The sequence below is a fragment of the Oikopleura dioica genome, chromosome 2 (genome assembly GCF_907165135.1).
Source record: "Oikopleura dioica chromosome 2, OKI2018_I68_1.0, whole genome shotgun sequence".
In the NCBI taxonomy this organism is placed as follows: Eukaryota; Metazoa; Chordata; class Appendicularia; order Copelata; family Oikopleuridae; genus Oikopleura; species Oikopleura dioica.
The window spans coordinates 9175664-9193513 of record NC_137292.1 but is presented as its reverse complement, the minus strand read 5'-3'; the positions used below and the strand labels follow the sequence as shown (position 1 = coordinate 9193513).

At 42.4% G+C, this 17850-nt stretch overlaps 5 protein-coding genes across 5 annotated transcripts; 2 read left to right on the top strand and 3 right to left on the bottom strand.

Moving 5' to 3' along the window:
• Positions 1-1253: 1253 nt before the first annotated feature.
• Positions 1254-7322, bottom strand: LOC145698145 (myosin heavy chain, skeletal muscle, adult-like). The gene is made up of 6 exons (XM_081775348.1): positions 7310-7322; positions 6954-7263; positions 6799-6911; positions 2257-6757; positions 1544-2162; positions 1254-1496 (listed from the first exon to the last, which is right to left on the bottom strand). Exons 1-6 carry the CDS (start codon positions 7320-7322, stop codon positions 1254-1256), a joined length of 5799 nt encoding a protein of 1932 aa, XP_081631474.1.
• A 581-nt stretch (positions 7323-7903) lies between these two features.
• On the top strand, positions 7904-8630 carry LOC145697036 (uncharacterized). Its single transcript, XM_081774172.1, has 2 exons — positions 7904-8135; positions 8176-8630. Exons 1-2 carry the CDS (start codon positions 7929-7931, stop codon positions 8578-8580), a joined length of 612 nt encoding a protein of 203 aa, XP_081630298.1. The 5' UTR covers positions 7904-7928; the 3' UTR covers positions 8581-8630.
• Positions 8629-9121, top strand: LOC145697037 (uncharacterized). The gene is made up of 2 exons (XM_081774173.1): positions 8629-8817; positions 8858-9121. Exons 1-2 carry the CDS (start codon positions 8657-8659, stop codon positions 9096-9098), a joined length of 402 nt encoding a protein of 133 aa, XP_081630299.1. The 5' UTR covers positions 8629-8656; the 3' UTR covers positions 9099-9121.
• On the bottom strand, positions 9107-11754 carry LOC145697035 (uncharacterized). Its single transcript, XM_081774171.1, has 6 exons — positions 11643-11754; positions 10626-11573; positions 10258-10581; positions 9916-10210; positions 9504-9873; positions 9107-9460 (listed from the first exon to the last, which is right to left on the bottom strand). Exons 1-6 carry the CDS (start codon positions 11707-11709, stop codon positions 9221-9223), a joined length of 2244 nt encoding a protein of 747 aa, XP_081630297.1. The 5' UTR covers positions 11710-11754; the 3' UTR covers positions 9107-9220.
• Positions 11755-14037: 2283 nt separating this feature from the next.
• LOC145698951 (uncharacterized) lies at positions 14038-15148 on the bottom strand. Its single transcript, XM_081776192.1, has 3 exons — positions 14449-15148; positions 14191-14409; positions 14038-14150 (listed from the first exon to the last, which is right to left on the bottom strand). The coding sequence occupies exons 1-3, from the start codon at positions 15130-15132 to the stop codon at positions 14082-14084; spliced, it is 972 nt and encodes a 323-aa protein (XP_081632318.1). The 5' UTR covers positions 15133-15148; the 3' UTR covers positions 14038-14081.
• Between the last annotated feature and the right edge of the window lie 2702 nt (positions 15149-17850).

Below are 17850 nucleotides of genomic sequence, written 5' to 3'. Positions count from 1 at the left end.
ATTTTCTATTAGAAAAGTTATTAAATAACTTTTTTTAAAAACGATGTAAAGATGAGCTACAAGCGACCATTGAGTGCTTGGGTGCCCAAATCGCCAATAGTGAAGCTACGATAGAGTATCTTATTCAAGAAGCTGGTTCTGGAGTTGATCTAAATGAGCTCGAAAAGATAAAAAATGAGTATGGCAAGCTAAAGGACAAGTGGGAAGATACAGAGGCTAAATACGAGGAGCTAGAAGCTCGTCTTCAATGTCGTATATGTTTGGGGTACGTTTCAGCGCTAAATTTGCATATTACATTGTATCTGTTCTTAAGAGATTATGATGATGAAGGACACCATACTGTTAAAATAAAATGTGGTCACGTATTTGGAAGATCATGCCTCGAGAAAGCCTTTACGAGAACTGGAGTTGCACCCGTGTGTCCAATCTGCAACAAACCTTCAAACAGACGTCAAATGATTCGCATCTATTTAGCTTGATTCTTGAACGACTATATTTTTGAATAAACTGAAACGCAAACAAACGAGTGATAATTGCGGTCTAGGTTCACGGCTTGGCAATAATAGCAACTTCAGCATCTTTGTAATTGTGATTTGCCGGATTGAATGTCATTAAGAAAATGCGTCAAGTTTAGCTCACGTTGACCCATTTATGTACTGAACATTTTCAAAGTTTAGAAAATTCAAGAAAGTACTCATTTTCGTGGCTGTATAGAACGTGGAATAAAAGGTACTGGATTACGTCTGACCGGTTAATTGGGCTAATAGGCTTTTATAAGCCTATCTTGAATTAAAATGATAACAACTTCTAGCTCCCATACAGCCAAAGATAACGAACATACGGGCCCGTCGACAGTTTGATAGGACAGTCTCATCTCCATTCGTGCCTGTTAGAATCATCGTAAAAGACCCACCGCGAAGTAAATACGCAAGACTCGGGCGCACTTATATGCGGTAAGTGTCAGTTGCATATCTCGCGTAAGAGGTTAACTCAAGGACATTCGTCTCAATGTGTCCAGGTCATTGTTTGAAGTCAAAACTCTAGAATGGAAACCCAAGCCGCGAAAAGTAAAGTGGGCTGGAGGCATAATAAAAACTTTCTAAAAGAACGCCCGGCTCACCAAGTTAACTTAACTACTCTGCTGCCATAACAACCTGCAAACGAGATTTCAGTCCAATTTAAGAAAACCCAAAACTTTATTAGATGAAAACACACACAAAGCAAATCAGTGGAAAGCTTGCTCTAAGCCTTTCTTAGAAGGAGTCCATTTCGCGCTTTGATCGCAACTTGTTGACCTGAGACTCGGCGATTTCCGCTCGTTCCTCGGATTCTTCGAGCTCATGCTGAAGCCGTCGGTATTTGCTGAGGTTTGCATTTGCTGTTTCTTCGCAAGATTCTGCTTGCTTCTTGTAGGTTTTGACCTTGACTTGGAGCTTGTCGATGAGATCTTGCATGCGAATGACGTTCTTCTTGTCTTCTTCAGCTGCATAAGTGACCTATAAAATATATTTACACGTTTTAAAAATGCTTTTTCATTACGTACCTCTTTCAGCTTGCGCTCAAGTTTCCTCTGAACCTTGGATGCATCGACGTTTCGTCTCTGCTCCGCATCCAGCTCAGCTTCAATATCCCTAATTCTGTGCTCCAGTTTCGCGATCTGCTTCTTTCCACCTTTTAGCGCCACTTGCTCAGCCTCGTCCAGTCGATGTTGAAGTGCCTTCGTGTTCGTTTCGATGTTTTTCTTCATCCTCTCCAAGTGAGCATTAGTATCCTGCTCCTTCTTGAGCTCCTCAGCCATCAAGGCGGCGTCGGTAATCGCCTTCTTGGCCTTGTCCTCGGCGTTCTTCGCCTCTTGAACCGCTTCTTCAATTTCATTGGCGACAGCGAGCAATTCGGTCTCGCATTTACGCTTCTGATTCAAGAGAGCTGTATTTTGCGTGTGCAAAAGAGCCGCACGCTCGTTCGAGTCCATAAGTTCGCTCTCAGCAAGTTTGCGACCTCGTTCCGCTTGCTCAAGAGCGTTTCGAAGCTCGTCGATTTCTGCAGTAAGAAGATTTGCGCGACGCTCGACGACTTGCATATTTTCGGAGGCGTCGTCCATTTTCCGTTCTTCGTCGTCAAGACGCATTTGAAGGTCCTTGATTTGTTGGGAGTAATCCTTTTCAAGAATTCAAGCATTGAATCAAATAATTTTGGCTTTAAATCATTTTCAAAGTAGATGAATTCCATTCCTTATTAGTCCCGATAGTATTCTCAAGCTGCTTTCGGTACTTCGCCATTGAAATTTCCATGTCATTCATGTCGCTCTCCATCTTCTTCTTAGTCCTTGCCAGCTCCGCTCGTGCTCTGATCTCAGAATCAAGCGTCACCTGCATGGATTCCATCGCGCGCTGCTGATTTCTTCGAGTATTTTCGAATTCTTCATCCTTTTCTCGCATTCGTCGGTCAATATCTTGCTTGAGTTGAGCGAGTTCAACCTGAAGTCGGAGAACTTTGGATTCTTCAGCTTCAACAGCCGATTCGGAATCTTCCAAAGTTGCGTGCAGCTCATTTCGCTCCTGTTCCATGGCTCGTTTCGCTTTTTCGAGATCATGGGTGGCTTTAACTGATTCTGCGAGTTGGTCGGTCAGATCTGCAACTTCTTCTTGAACATTCTTGTTCTCCCGTTTGATTGTTTCAAGCGCATCCAAGGCCTCTTCATAAGCATTTTTCATTTTGAAAAGCTCAGTTGAAAGACCTCGGTTTTCTTTCTGAGAAGTTTCAAGTTCCGCTGATAGCTCGTTTTCTCGCATCTTCTGGTCAGCCATTTGTTTATCAAAATTACGCTGCTTCTTATCAAGCTGAGACGCGGCCTGGTTAGCGCGTTCCAAATCGTTCGTGACGTCCTCAACATCGTTCATAAGTCGGTTTTTCGTTTTTTCAAGCGTAGCGCATTTTGCCTGGGCGGCTTCAACTTGTTCTTCCGCCTCTTGAAGTCTGGCTGTTAGCTTTTTCTTTGCTTCCTCTAGCTCTTCCGTGCGCTGAATAGCGTCAGTCTCGTACTTGTTTCGCCAGATGTTGATTTCGTTGTTCGATTTTGTCAGGTTTCGTTGGAGTTCTTGCTTTGCTTCTTGCTCTTCTTCGCATTGTTCTCGAAGGAGATCGATGTCGTGTTTGTGCGCTTGGAGAGAATGAGCAAGAGCTGTTTTCGCTTTAGATTCTTCTTCTAGTGCCCGCTTGAGTTCTTCGTTTTGCTGCTGAAGAGAATTTTTGCCTCGCACCAGCTGGGAAGCCATTGATTCTCGCTCGTCAAGCACTCGTGTCAATTCGCCAACTTCAGTCTGGAACCTTGCTTTTTCCGCATTGAGATCAGCAATACATCGTTCCATATCAGCCATGTTTCGCGTCGCTTCAGAAAGTGCATCTTCAGATTGTCGGAGAGATTTTTCAAAGTTCAGCTTGCTCTTGGTCAATGATTCGCAGTTGGAGGTCAGATCGTCGATTTCCATTTTGCATTCGGATTTTTCTTTTTCGAGCTTTTGTTTCACGCGTTGAAGGTTGTCGACTTGTTCGGAGAGTTCAGATGCTTGATCGGCGTGTTTCTTCCTCAGCATGACCACAGTTGTTTCATGAGCTAAATTCGCTTCTTCGAGATCTCGTCGAACTTTCGCCATTTCTCCTTCTCGTCGCTTATTCAGCTCGATCTGAGCAGACGTCTGTCCCATTGCTTCTTCAAGTTTTTCAGCCATTTCATCAAGTTCACGCGTCAAGTCCGTTTTTTGCTTCTCCGATTTTGCTCCAGATTGACGCTCAGCATCAAGTTCCTCTTCAAGTTCTTCAACTCGCGACTGTAGTTCTTTGATCTTTTTCTGCATTTGCATGTTCAATGCTGACTCGTCTTCGAGTTTAGCATGCTGTTGAGATACTTCAAACTCAGACTTCTTGAATTTTTCCTCTAACCGCTGTTTGTCATTCTCCAAGTCCATAATGGCCTCTTGAGCCAAGCGGAGGTCTCCATCGAGTTTTCGTTTTACTCGTTCAAGATCAAGTCTTGACTTCTTCTCAGCTTCTAATGAAGCTTCAATATCGTCAACTTGCTGTTCGAGCTTGGCTTTAGCCTTCGACAAGGAATTGACTTTGTCTTCTTCTTGCTGAAGGTCGTCAAGAGTCTGTTGATGCGCTTCTTGGAGAGCCTTCTTCTCTTTGATGATTTTTGCATTCTTTTCCTCGCAAATCGCGATCTCCTCGGTCATGTTCTTCATTTTATTCCCGAGCGCATGCTTTTCTTTCTCAACCTTGGCTAAGGTAAGCTCGAGATCGTCGATGTCTTTTTTCAATTCGGAACACTCGTCTTCTAGTTTTCGCTTCTTGGAGACGAGATCGTTGTTCATTTCCTCCTCATCTTCGAGGCGCTCTTGCATTTCTTTGATCTTGATTTCACCGTCGACTTTCGCTTTCATGAGCTGCTCACAACGGTCTTCAGCGTCAGCAAGTTGATCTTGTTCTTCTCGTAGCTTCTGAACCAGTTCGTTTTTCTCCTGATTCAAGGTGACATTCGACTCTTCCAGTTGCTTGCGCTTCGAAGTTTCGGTCTCGAGCTTTTCTTTTGTAGCTTCAGCTTCTTTCACGAGCTCTTCCATTTCTTTCTGCTGCTCTGCTGATTGCAGCAATGGTTTGATTTTGTACATGAGTTTCATCCACTCCCAGTCTTTCAAGCTCATGAAGGATCTGAGATTCGCTTGAATGACATAAATAGCTTCTCGTTCTTTCAGCTTCTGATTGAACATGCGTTTAGCAAGGTTACTTCTCATCTCCCGCTGAAGCATGGTCATGATGCTAGCTATCTTCTGATCTCGCAAGTCTTCAAGATCACCGACGGTTCCGGCTTTGAAGAAAATCTTGGTATGACCAAGTCGATACCGCTCTGGATCAATAGAATCCTTGATTGAAAGCATTAGCTTCTCCGTGGCCTTCTTGTTGTCCATGAATTGGCCTTCAGGAACCAAATTTGGGTTCAAGATCCGGTACCGCTGTTTAAAATCGCTGTAGACAACTCGATTCGGGAAACCCTTTCGACAAATTCGAATACCTTCCAAAACACCGTTGCATCGAAGTTGGTGGAGAACGAGCCCGCCGTGCATGTAGCCAGGCTTTTTGATCTCGTTGGGGATGATACAACGGATGAAATGGGGCTGAGTAGAGCGAAGGTTGGTCATGAGCTTCTGGAGTGACTGTCGATGAAGAGCAGAGACAGTTTGGAAAGAACCGCCTTTTTGTCGTTTTCCTCCTTTTCCACCGCCTCCAGCGCCGGCCTCATCTGGACTCACGTAGTCAGCCCAGGTATCAACGAGAACCTTGAGCGAAGCTTTTTGGAGCAAACCAACGACAGTAGTGTTGAGAGGATCCTTGTTTTTGTCAAGCCAGTCTTCAATGTTGTACTCGACGTCACCTGCGTAGTGACCCAAAACGAAATGAGCTTCAAATTTTCGTTTTTTGGGACCGGGTTTGGCGAACTTGGCATTTTTACCCAAATGCTGGAGGTATAGTTTTTCCTTGAAAGTTGTGTCGGTTGCTTTGGGGAACATACACTGCTCCTCAAGAATTGACATGATGCCAAGGGGCTTTTCGATAAGCTCGATGCAGGCCTGAAGATCCATACCGAAATCGATGAACTCCCACTCGATTCCTTCTTTTTTGTATTCTTCCTGTTCAAGTGTGAACATGTGGTGATTGAAAAACTGCTGAAGCTTTTCGTTTGTGTAGTTGATACAAAGCTGGTCGAACGAGTTCAAGTCGAAAATTTCGAAACCGGCAATATCGAGAATACCGATGAAGAAATTGCGAGGAAGCTTAGTTGAAAGCTGTTTGTTGATGACATTGACAAGCCAGTTGAAAAGGCGACCGTAGATAGCTTTGGTGATGGCAGAGACGGCGTTGTAGACTTGAGCAGGCGTTTGGCCTTTCGTGACGTAATCGTTACCGACTTTGACTCGTGGAGAGCAGTAGGCTTTGAGAAGCTCGGCTGAGTTGATACCATACAGGTAGCCGATCTTGTCCGCATCTTCCGATCCAACTGGTTCAGCCTGTTCCTCTCGCGGCTTTTGCTTGAAATTCATGTTTCCCATGTGCATCAAGCCGCCGGTGATCTTCCAGATGGCAGTTTTTTCCTCTGCTGTGAAACCCAAAACGTCAAAAGAAGCGTCAGTCGCAAGGAGTTCTTCCTTGTCATCAATGGATTTGACGGAAATCTCACCGAAGGAACAGAACTTGTATTCTCTCGGGTCATTTCCGATCAAAAGCATTTCATTAAGCTCTGGTTTTGCTCCAGAACAAATCTGGTAGAAGATATGGTAGCAACGCTCGGCTTTTTGTTGATCAACGACTCGGTTTTTCTCGAGCAAGTAAGTCTCGATATCACCAGAAGCGAGTTTACCAGTGAGGCCAAAATGGATTCGGATGAATTTACCAAATCGGGAAGAGTTGTCGTTTCTCGTCGTTTTCGCATTTCCAAAGGCTTCCATAGCAGGGTTGGCGGAGACAATTTGATCTTCGAGCGTTCCTTTCAGAGCATTTTTAGGACCATCGTCGTCTTCCTTCTTTTGTCCAAGAGCGGCAACGATCGCAAAGTAAGTGATGACTTTTTTGGTATTGACGGTTTTACCCGCACCAGACTCGCCGGTAATCAGCATAGACTGGTTCTCGCGGTTAATCAACATGTTGGTGTAGGCGTTGTCGGAGATGGCATAGAGATGAGGAGGCATTTCAGCTCGTCGTTTGCCTGAAAACATAGAAGATTTCTTCGCTGTTTTAAGATTTTACCTTTGAAGCAAACAACGACGTTCTTATCGTACACTGGCAACATCTTGTATGGGTTGACAGTAACGCAGAAGAGACCCGAATATGTGTAGATCATGAATCGCTGGTATCGGTCCCTAATGAAGAAAATTACTTTGAAGTCATAAACAAAAACTCACCGAAGATTCCAAAGAACAGCAGGCTCAGACAGGTACGTCATGTCCGCCATATCCTCAACGAGATCGTATTTCGGAGGATTTTGGAATTCAACAATGTCTTCTTTGAAGAATTTTTTCGTTCCCTCGAACTCAACTTCCAACTTGCCCTCCTTTTTCTCGCCAGTTAAAATTCCCTTCACGTAGGACTTTTCATCGTCCTTGTGAGGAACCCAAACGGCCTTTCGGCCAGCGAATTCGGCTGTTCGCAAAGTAAGAAGGGCTTGATCATCAAGTCGAAGGTAGTTGGCCGCGGCTCCGGCCTGTTCTCGATCTAAAAATCATAAGCTAAGTTCCCGCTTTATTCTCTGTGGTTTTACCAAAAGCTGCCATAGCAAAGCTCTGATGAAGTACTGCCTTTCGATGGGGTATTTATTGAGGCTTGAAGTGGCATGAGCAACTTCTTATCAATCTATTTTTGCGTCCAAATCGGCCGGCACAGGGCTCCTGCCATGCTCTGCGTGACGCTCAAACCTGCAATGATAAGGATTTGTGCAATCGGCCCAAGTACTGTTGGTTTGCTTTATTGCGAAAGTTCATCTTTCTAGAACGATTTGTTTCATAAATTATAAAATTCAGACTAAATTTAGTTTAAAAGTGTGCAAAAATGCTCAAGCCAAAGCCATCAAGTGCTGGCATGGACTTCAGAATCGATAGCAAGGGTCTGAAGATTTTCTTTTTGAAAGGGATTTCCATCGAATATCTTCTCTAATAGACTTCGGCAGTCATTAGGTCGCCTTCAAAATGCTGCAACTCGTCGAATATCTCGCAGATCGACAGACCTGGGTGATCCTCGTCGGGGATTGAGCGTCTTAGAGAAGATTCCTGACAGAGATAAAAATATTGAATCTTTCGAAATTTTACAAATTGAGAGTGATCAATATTTTTGCAAATAGAGAACTCTTTATTTTTATCTCTGTTTCTGCCAAAACCGAGAAGATGAAAGACCTGTCAAATAATATTGATAACGATGACGGCGAATACGAGGAGTATCAATACAGTTACTTAACTGTTCCGACGAAAGAATTCAAAGAGACCCTTGTCGATGAAGGTGGCGGTAGAATGTCGATTTTCGTGCGCCCTAAAATGCCGGATTATGATGATGTACCGTTGAACGTTCCCGAGATACCGAAACATGGACCGATTGTGAGCAGAAAAATAAATATAAATTGAAAGCCTTTTTTAGACGCCAGAAAGAATCTCGTCATCAGGGGACTATTCCTTCTCTTCTCAGAAATTATCTTCAACTTCACTCGACAGCTTCTGGAACCCAACAGACCGCTATGGTAATTTCATCGACAGGGAGACATTTCTCTCAACTCACCAAACTTCAAATTACGCGGATGAAGAAATATATTTTCCACCGAGGCTTCCATCTACTGAACTTATAGAAAACTTCACACAAGTTTCCGAGAACGAAGTGAGAGATGAATTTACTCAAGTCTCGCCAGCAGAACTGCGAGATGAAGGAGTTCAAGCAACGCAAATAGAAGAAAAGGATGATAAAAGTGCTCAAGTGAATGCTTTTAGTTTGATTGAGCCGTACTTGAGAAATACTGGAAATCAGACAAGTAGAAAGGAAAGGCTATGAGATAGCTGATTTCTTCATCAAAAAAAAATTTTTAAGCCTTCAAAAGAATACTGAGGAAAAATCTACTGAAACTCTTATGTTTGGTTTATTGGAAACAATCGACGCGGGGATCCAACCATCTATGACATTCTTCTCCGACGATGCCATCGATGAAGCTTTTGAAACGGAAGTACTATTGCAAGACATAGAAACACAAGTCAGCGAAAGTCTAGCTCTTCTTTCTCAAGAGCCACCTCGGTAAGGTCATCTATCTAAAACAAGTCCTTATGATCTTCAGACTATCAGCAGAGCCGGAGCATGAAGTTGATAGCGATGGCGAGTATTACAAAGAGAAAGAAACTATCACCAACGAGCCCGCTACCAACAGTATGCTTGACGATCAAATTTCTGAAATAATTGCTCTCGTTGATGCTGCTCCTTTCTACAGAATTGTTAGATGGATGGAGCTTCTTGCCTATTCTTACGCCTGTTTATATATTTTCGTCCATTGCTTCGTACCTGCCGAGCAATTTCATTGAGCAATAAATTCAAGAAAATTTTTATTAAATATTCAGTTTAGTTTTGTACAGGAAGAAAACGAATGCGATATTTTATGCTTATTTTCACATCATTAAAATTATCATTAGTAGTGAGTAAACATTTACTCTCGCCACCACCAGCCATTTTTCTTCATTTCGATCAAAGAGAATCCTCGGTTCGTCTTAGCTTCAAGCTGATCGTTTGAGTAGTCAAGAGTTCCGTCGACGAAGAATCCCTTCTCCTTGGCTTCTTTTTTGCTTTCAAAGGGTAGCTGGAGAGCCCATTGGATCGCTTCTTCAGGGGACAGGTCATCGATAGACGTCAGTTCTCCGCCACTTCGGCTTTCCAAATCGCCCTTGACCTATTAAAAATGGTAAATCAAGGATCTTATCTTGCTAAATTACCTTTTTGAGAGCAGCTTTACAGTCACTTGCGCATCCAAAAGTATGGTAGCAGTTCTCAAATGAGGTGTCGGCAATATCAGGGTTTGAGTTTCCAGCTGCAGACAGCGAAACGGACTTGATGTTGTCACAATTTCTGATGCACTGTTTGCAGGCACTGGCAAGGATTACTGCACAATTGCCTTGCTTGCAGTTGTGCGCGGCAATATGGTTCTGTGGGTTTCGTTTGTAGGCAGCGCAAGATTCTCGGCAGGATTGTCGGTCGTCCATTCTGTTGCAAGCGAGACATTTTGGCTTGAAGACGTTGAGGATTCCGAGCTCCTGGATGGCCAGAGTAGCTTCTCGCGACGCAGCATGAATGTATCCAAATTGACTAGAAAAAAAATAGTTTTATACAATCAACAAAGAATAGTACCTGTTGACAGTTCTTTCTAGCGATTCTCGATTCTCATTGTTAGTCGATCTTTCACCGAGCAAAAGTGGCCCGTTGTTCTCTTCAATCGGCGCTGTACCGGCCTGATCTCGCGAGAAAATGCTCTGGACTGCGTTCACAAAGTTGTCGTTCTTGTCTTTGTTCGCCACCGCTGGACATGTTTTGCATCTTGTGCAAGTCAGACAGCCCTCGCCTGACATGTTGGAGGATAAACAAGCGACGTGGCAATCGATGGCTTCGCACATTTCCATTTGTGGATTCTCCCAGCAGTAGCACTCTGTGATGTAAAATCATGTTTTACATATTAAATTGATGTTTTATTACCTTTGCACTGGTTCCATTCTTTCGCCTGGACATGAGCTGGCTCGCCGCGGGTGGTGGATCGCTTCGCGTCACGGCAAATCCTCTGGCAATCTTTGTTCTTATCCTGCACAAGCTTCTTTGGTGGTGTTTTGGTCAACTCGAATGAGCCAACGCCCGATGTGAAGATTCCAACGTCACCCTTGTTATTGGATGACTGGCCGGGCTTGTAACCATTTGGCTTGGAGTTGGCAAAGGAACCTGATTGTTCTAAAGTGCCCGCAATGACCTTGCTTGCATCTTCTGGCAGATCGTACTTGAGTTTTTGCATGATTGCTCCTCTCGTTTCTTAGTAAGATTTAGTTAAAATTCAAAACGAAAAGGTGACTTACTATCTCGGCCCCAGCAAACGTGGCCATTGTATTTGACCTCGGGACTGACTTTTCCCCAAGTATGGGGTCCCCACTTGTCCTTGCAAAGAGCACATCTGAAGCAACTGTTTCCAATGTATTTGTCATCTTCTCTGCAGGCAAGATCGCAGCACTCATCACAAGCCTCCTGGTTACCGACAGATCCTTTGTACCAGCATCGGCTAGTGCAGGGACTAGTCCAGCAAGTCTGCCACCACATGGTGCGGACAGCGTCGCAATCTTCACCAGGTTTGCAAACGTTGTTGACGTTCAAAGTGCAGTGCTTATATTGACGGCATTCGAACTCGTGTGGAGCAACGCGGCAAGCAGCAGATCCACAAAGCTGGCATCGTCCGGAAAATCCATGGAGACAGTGAAGGGAACAACCGGAGCCCCACTTCGTTACATCAGCGGGTGTCAAGGAACCAGGGAGGAAAAACTGTGGTACACCACCGTCGACGACATCTTGGGTTTGGCCAGCAGTGCCGACGTAATTGTAGGCTGCTTGTTGATTGTTGCTATGTCCGCTGCCTTTCAACTGTTCTCTTGGCGCTTCTTTCTTTGGCGGTTGTGTTTTTCTAGTGGTAGTTGTTGTCGTGGTGGTGGTTCTTGTGGTGGTTGTAGTTTTCATTGGAGCTGGGGTTGTTTTCTTCCCTTTTCCTCCTTTGCAGGCTCCGTTCTTGCATTTACCACCTCTCTTTGGCGGCTTCTTAGCAGGAGATCGTGTCGTATTTGGCTTGGTAGGCTTTGGAGCAGCTGGTGTTCTGTGACTGTTAGCAGCGGTTTGCTTACCCTTGCCTCCCTTGCAGCCTCCGTTTTTACACTTTCCTCCTCGTTTCTTTTTTCCTCCGCTCATGAAAATGCTGGAAGTCATTGCATCCAATCTGTCATGATTATACATTCCCCGATCTGGAGCTCCTTTTCTTGAATCTAAGAGCCGTGATTAGATTTTCTATAATTAGGGACAAAGGTTTCTCTTTTTATCTCTTGTTCTCTTACCTGCTTCATCTTCTTGAACATTCTCTGTAGCGATGGCAAGTGCGGAAAATGCCCACCAAATTTTCATTTTGGTTTTTGGCTGATCTAGAGAGCGAGTTCACGCTTTGACGTACTTTTCCCCGCGATTTCCAATAGCTCTCTTTATTTTTCCGGATACCTCCGATGGCGCGCGCGAGCTATTCTGCTCGAGCTTGATCATTTCTCTTGATATCAAAATTGCACACGGTTGGTTATGTCTGATGATGCAAGTTAACTTATTAATTAAATTTGTGTTAAAAAATTCATGACTCATGGATGCTAACTTTTGATCATAGAGGAACTACCGTGGTTTAGGTGTTGACATCGGCGAGTACACCTCGCATGAGCCGATAATCTTATGGCTGTCAGATCCTTTGTTGACAAAACTCGATTGCCAAACAAAAATCTTCATGTAGTTTTTCAGGAATCTCCAAAATTTGATAAAGAAAATGAACATTTTTCTTTTCGTTGTTAGTTTTATATCTTTATCTGGTGCTGATACTTCGTTGAGGGTTGAAAAGAGACTTTTTAGAAGAAAAGGGGACTCCGCTATTATTCAATGCAAACGCTCAGGTACCAATTTGAAAACAGAAATAATCCGGAATCCTGATCATTTAGCCGCAAGTCCATATGCAATTATCTATTTCAAAAAGAATTTGGAGGATTTATCTGGTTGGACACAACTCGTTCAAATTTGGGGAGTCTCAATTTCTGTAAACGGCGAGTATCAAAATCGACTTCAAGTCAGTCGCTCCAACTTTCAGGTACCGTAAAGCCTTTTGCATAAAACTATTTTCATAAGAAAGATAAAACCGCTAGTGACTCCCTTCCCCAATCTCGTATGCAAATTGTTCCAGCAAACCTCTTTTTAATATTCAAATCACCGATTTATTGCACCTTTTTTTGACCGCAGCAAATTCTTTCTAATCGCCTTGTTTGACCCTTATTAAAATAGACTCAATCACAATAATATAATCTGCCAGCTCTGGCAATAGCAAACACATCATAAGATTGCATTTACGTTTAACCAAAATCGAGAAGGCTCCAGTTTTTAGATTCCAGCGCTGCTCTACGTTTTAAGTTTGTTGCTGGTTACAACAAAATCTTCTAATCGCGGATTTTGTTCCATTTCGATAACAGCAACGAGCACGGTTTATCTTTCTAATGGACCAAAGGTTCTCTTTTAGGATTTTCAACTCACCCAAATTTCGCCAAAAGACGAAGGCTACTACTTTTGCGAAGTTCACCACAAGGAAGAGGATTTCAAATGACTGATAGACAGCCAGTAATAGAATATTTTCACTAAAATTATTTAGTAAAAAGAAAATTTTCGAACCAACATAAAATTGCTTAAAATCGGAAAAACGAAGTAAAAATACCAAATAAGAGTTTTAATTTTAAGAAAATAATTTTAATTCATAATTAATTTTTGAATAGAGGGTCAATTACTTTTTTTGAAAGTTCAAATTAAATTTTGTAATTCTGGGATAGAGCGCCCGTCGACCAGGTACTTCCTAATCCCACTCTCGAGACAACTGTGTTTTTGCCTAGTCCGACAAAATCTCCTAGAACTCCGTGTTGCAAAAGAAAACGAGCCCGAGGTCTTTACGACGCCGCTCAAAGAAAAGGTTGAAAATCAAGCTCCTTCCAAAAATTTGATCAAATCAAAATGTGCAACAGAGATAAGATCAACCTTGGACACGCAATGGAACCGCCACGATAACATGTCCCCTTCCGGGCTACAATGAGATCCTGAAAGTGACGTGTGCGGGGTCGAACAAAGAAAAAAAACACGAAATAATCAAATTCAAAAAGAAAACCTTCTCGACCCCTGGAAATAGCGACTCATGGGCAACTCTGCCAACTGGCTTGACGAAGATGACACAGTAGCTCTTGTGCACACGGATCAAGTTTTCCAGACCGCGGAGTTTTCAGGAGCATTTATTGACAACTCCATTGTTTCCGTCTCTGTTGAACTTGCTGAGAATCAAACTGATAGATATGCTTGTCTGGAATGGGTCACTTTATAAAAAAATGAATAGTTATTCTTGGGCTACAAAAACTACCAACTGACTACCAGACAATTCAGGGGAGGATCTGTAGTATTTATTTTCCATAATTTAAAAAAGTGACCTGGGCGGAGTCATTCCCTTGCGGGCAGGGTTCTAAATCTGAGCCCAAAATCAAAAGTCGAGTCGAGTCGAGTCGCTAGTCACTCAAAAAATCCCTAGTCGAGTCGAGTCGAGTCGAAAGACTTTGTGAAACTCCTAAGTCGAGTCGAGTCGAGTCGAGTCGACTAATTCGACTAATTAGTCGAAAAGTCGAAACGAAGTCGAAAAAGTCGAAAAAGTCGAAAGTCGAATAAAAAGTCGAAAAGTCGAGATCAAAAAAATTTATTACTAAATAGTAAGGATATATTTATCAAACTATTTTTATGACGTTCTTCTTTCCACAATTTATGACGAAAGGCTGGGTAAGCGGAGTGATTTTCTAAAAAATAAGAAATATGATATCTTCAGAAAATTCTTACTATTTTTTTTGATGCTTCAGATGTTCCAAAGGCTTGAGTTTTGAGTCCTTTTCGCGCAGCGATTTTTTTCAAGGCCTCTTTGAAGCGACCATGTTCCGCTGTTTGTTGTTTCTTTTCTATATGGGCTGCTTTTTGATTATGAAAAATTGTTCCCATTTGGTACGACAAGCAACTGAACTCTCGCTCAGCTTCGTTTGAGGATGATGGCAAGCGGCCGATCTAATTTTTATTTAAATTTTGAAAATTTATAAAATTTACCTTTCCAGCAATTTTCGATAAAGTCGGCATTTGGATTTTGTGGTCTTCCCAGAATGTTCTGAAGAAAAACGACTCGGGGTTATGTTCTGGAGCAACTTTTGCGTTTCTCCATTCGGCGTATTGGTCGGTGGACAAGTTGAAATAGATCTGCAGCTCACTGTCAAGCTTGGATAATGGAATTTTTCCTTTAACTGGCACTGTTTTGTCATCGTCGTCGTAGATGTCCGCACTTTGACCTTTTTGGGACTTGTCGCCAGTCATCATCTGAGTGATCGAGGAATTTTTTTCAATTTTTTCAGAGAGAAATCGAAGTTTCTTTTTGGCGATTTCTGGCCATTCTTTCAATTTTGTTTCGATCAAAATTCGATTCGTCTTGAAAAAACAGTCATCATCCATTTCTTTTAGCGCCCGAATCATGCGATGGAGTTTGAGTTGGCGGTATGGCCAGTGTAATAGTGCGGCAACCATGTGAACTTCTACGAATCGTTGAGGTTCTCCGGAGGGAGAGTTGACAATGCCAGAAATTTTATCATTATGACTTGGGAGCCAAACACTTCCGAAGCACATAGATATAATTTTCGCCACAACCGCTTTCCCGATTTTCTCCGCTTGGTCCAATACGTATTCTTGCTCGAAATGAAGGGTTGATCTCACTCGGCAGGCGTCGATGACCAAATTTTCCATACTGATTATGACTTCGAGAACCTAAGATTTTTTAAAAAGAATTGCGCAAAAGAAGCCTACCGATGAATCTCTTTGTTCTGAAGCCAGAAGGAGAGTGTGCGCCTTATTCAGAAAGAAAAATACTGATTTCATAAAGGACATGTCAGGCAGATCGATATTCGCCAAGAGATAGCTGTATTTCGGGTCCAAATTCAATTTCAAGCCGTTGAGGGAGCGCGAGTTCTCGAGAATATGTTTATATTTCGAGAACATTGATCCAAAGCGAATGGAGAAATACGATTCCTTAAAGATAAAATTATCTTTTTTATTAAGCTTGTTATATCTTACCTTGATTTTAGGGAAGCTTTTGAATTGATTTTTGGCTGCTTCAAGTGCCGCTAGATATTTTTCATCTTCTGGATCGTAATCTTGATATTGTTCAGGAAACGACAGAAAAAAATTGTCCAACTGGGCAACTTCTGTAATTGATTGGTTCTGCAAGTATTTTGAAATCGATTTGGGCGAGTCTAAAAATATTTATTTGGACTATTTTGATTGTTATGATCTTTGGCAATTGCATCTTATGATAATTTTTGACTAAAGTATGGTTTGTTTTGGTCTTTGGCAAAAATTTTCTGACAAAAAAAGATTGTTTTGATCTTTGGAAAACTCACCTTTAGGAGCAGAATGAGGTATTTTTCTTGATTTTCGCGCCTCCTTGACAAAGTTATCAGGACCTTCAAACTTGCTCTTTTCGACTCCGAAAATGGGCGATTTTGCTCGTATCCCATCAACGGCGCATCCCAAAGTGTGTGAGAGGCATATCGTCCAGAGACACGCATGGGCTTCCATGGTTCCTACCATCTTTGAGTCGCCACTGATGATTATTCTTTTCTCTTTCCAGGCGTCGATTAGCCCATATTCCTTGATTCATTGTTTTTCGAGTAATTTTGATAATAATCTTACCTTCAAACATTGTTCTAATAAAATGACGTTCGTTGCAGTGTCGGTATAGTCTGTTGCTTTGAAACTCATCATGTATCGTTCATGAATCTCTTCATAATTCAGAATCGCGACGATTCCAAATCCGTGTTTCTCTTCGTCTTGTGTGCCCTTTTTAATGCTCTTGTGATCGATTTCGAGATGCATTGTTCCATCTTCAACGAGAAAAGGACCAATCTCTACGAATATCTTCTTCATTTCTTCATTATTTTTTTTCATTTGTTCTTTCATCATATGAGGACTTGAACTCATATATTGGTCGATCACTTCCTCGTTAATTCCAACTGATCTCATCATCGCTTTGTCCCGTTTTTTGATCGCTTCTCTAAAAGCATCATGGTTATCATCAATAAAGTAATTTGAAAACAGTGCCTTTGGAAGAAACTCATTGGAAGCTTGCACTCGCTTAAGATAGAGCATTCGATTTCAAGTATTTCCTGTTTATTTTTTTCGGAAATCGTCGGTGTTTTTCTTGCGCGAAATCGTGAAAAAGCAGCAGGCAAATCTTTTTCTTTTTCGATTTTATGAGCTGCTTTGAGATGCTGCAAAACTAAAAAGAATTATGATTACTTCATCGTAGAAAGCTTACAGTGAGATGTTTTCACATTTATATTCTTCTTGTTTTTAGTCTCGCGGCTCACAAATGTTGGACAATTCTCACGGTTGCATTTTACTGTTCCGGTAAAAATTCCGTTTTTGTCGAGTTTGGCGAAAAAAGCTTCTGGTAGATCGTAAACTTCTTTATCCTGTCTCTTAAGCCAATTGATAATTGTAGTCGACTCTATTTTCTCCCATGTGTGGTCATTTAATGCAGCCTCGTCGACTACATTTTCTTCTGCGAGGGTCAAATCGAAAATTTCCGCCGTAACTTGCTGACTCGCAGACTGCTGGATCTCTTGACTCTGATTGGTCGATTCCTGAGAAAGTTCCGGCATTTCGGAGATTTCATCAAGCGAAAAATCATGGTCTATTTTCCTCTTTTTTGGCCTCGAAGTGTCCTTCGACATGTTGCCTTCGACTAAAGCGGCGAGAAAATGATGCTGGCGCGAGGCTCATTTCTGAAGTCTAGAAAAGTCAGTTTACAAAATCTAGAAAAGATTTGAGTTCACTGCCGAATGTTTTCGACTTTTCAAATCGACTTATTCGACTAAATTTTCGACTTTTTCGACTCAATTTTCGACTTTTTCGACTTGATTTTCGACTTTTTCGACTACATCTTTAACTTCTTTTTCGACTTATTCGACTAGTCGAAATTAAGTCGACATATTTATGATTTTCTAGTCGAGTCGAGTCGACTTTCTCTCACAATCAACCAAGTCGAGTCGAGCTAGTCTTTTCGACTAAGACTCGACTCGACTTCGACTTTAGTCGAAACTCGACTAGTCGATTTAGAACCCTGCTTGCGGGGACTGTTTCCCGATGCTCCTTACCAAATACGCTCGTCAAGGCCCAAAACGCGAAGTCGTAAGTGACATCGGAAAATAATAAATTTATCGTGAAATCGTCTATTTATCTGACGCAAGTGGAAATAGCCGCTGAGACTCAGCCTGAGTTTGATGCCAAATAGGCAGCATCCAGCGCGAGTGTGAGTGCGCGTATTCTAATGGTGTTTAGACGACGGTAAAGCGACATCAAGGGCGGAGCTTTTCGTTTTCATGTTTGCGATCAGACGAGGCGATTTTCAATGGACAAGCGAGACTAGGAAGCGGCTTATTGGAAATAATCCAATCTTTAAGG

Excerpts from the sequence above, each read along its gene's own strand:
- LOC145698145 (XM_081775348.1), bottom strand. Across the intron at positions 6,912-6,953 it reads GCTGTTCTTTGGAATCTTCG|GGACCGATACCAGCGATTCA; the intron begins GTGAGTTTTTGT and ends TTTCTTCATTAG. Across the intron at positions 2,163-2,256 it reads GCGAAGTACCGAAAGCAGCT|AAAGGATTACTCCCAACAAA; the intron begins TGAGAATACTAT and ends TTGAATTCTTGA.
- LOC145697036 (XM_081774172.1), top strand. The coding sequence starts at position 7,929 with ATGAAAGACCTGTCAAATAATATTGATAACGATGACGGCGAATACGAG. Across the intron at positions 8,136-8,175 it reads TACCGAAACATGGACCGATT|ACGCCAGAAAGAATCTCGTC; the intron begins GTGAGCAGAAAA and ends AGCCTTTTTTAG.
- LOC145697037 (XM_081774173.1), top strand. The coding sequence starts at position 8,657 with ATGTTTGGTTTATTGGAAACAATCGACGCGGGGATCCAACCATCTATG. Across the intron at positions 8,818-8,857 it reads CTTTCTCAAGAGCCACCTCG|ACTATCAGCAGAGCCGGAGC; the intron begins GTAAGGTCATCT and ends TATGATCTTCAG.
- LOC145697035 (XM_081774171.1), bottom strand. The coding sequence starts at position 11,709 with ATGAAAATTTGGTGGGCATTTTCCGCACTTGCCATCGCTACAGAGAAT. Across the intron at positions 10,582-10,625 it reads CGTTTGCTGGGGCCGAGATA|AAACGAGAGGAGCAATCATG; the intron begins GTAAGTCACCTT and ends AATCTTACTAAG. Across the intron at positions 9,874-9,915 it reads CTAGAAAGAACTGTCAACAG|TCAATTTGGATACATTCATG; the intron begins GTACTATTCTTT and ends TTTTTTTTCTAG.
- LOC145698951 (XM_081776192.1), bottom strand. The coding sequence starts at position 15,132 with ATGGAAAATTTGGTCATCGACGCCTGCCGAGTGAGATCAACCCTTCAT. Across the intron at positions 14,410-14,448 it reads TATCGAAAATTGCTGGAAAG|ATCGGCCGCTTGCCATCATC; the intron begins GTAAATTTTATA and ends AATAAAAATTAG. Across the intron at positions 14,151-14,190 it reads CTGAAGCATCAAAAAAAATA|AAAATCACTCCGCTTACCCA; the intron begins GTAAGAATTTTC and ends CTTATTTTTTAG.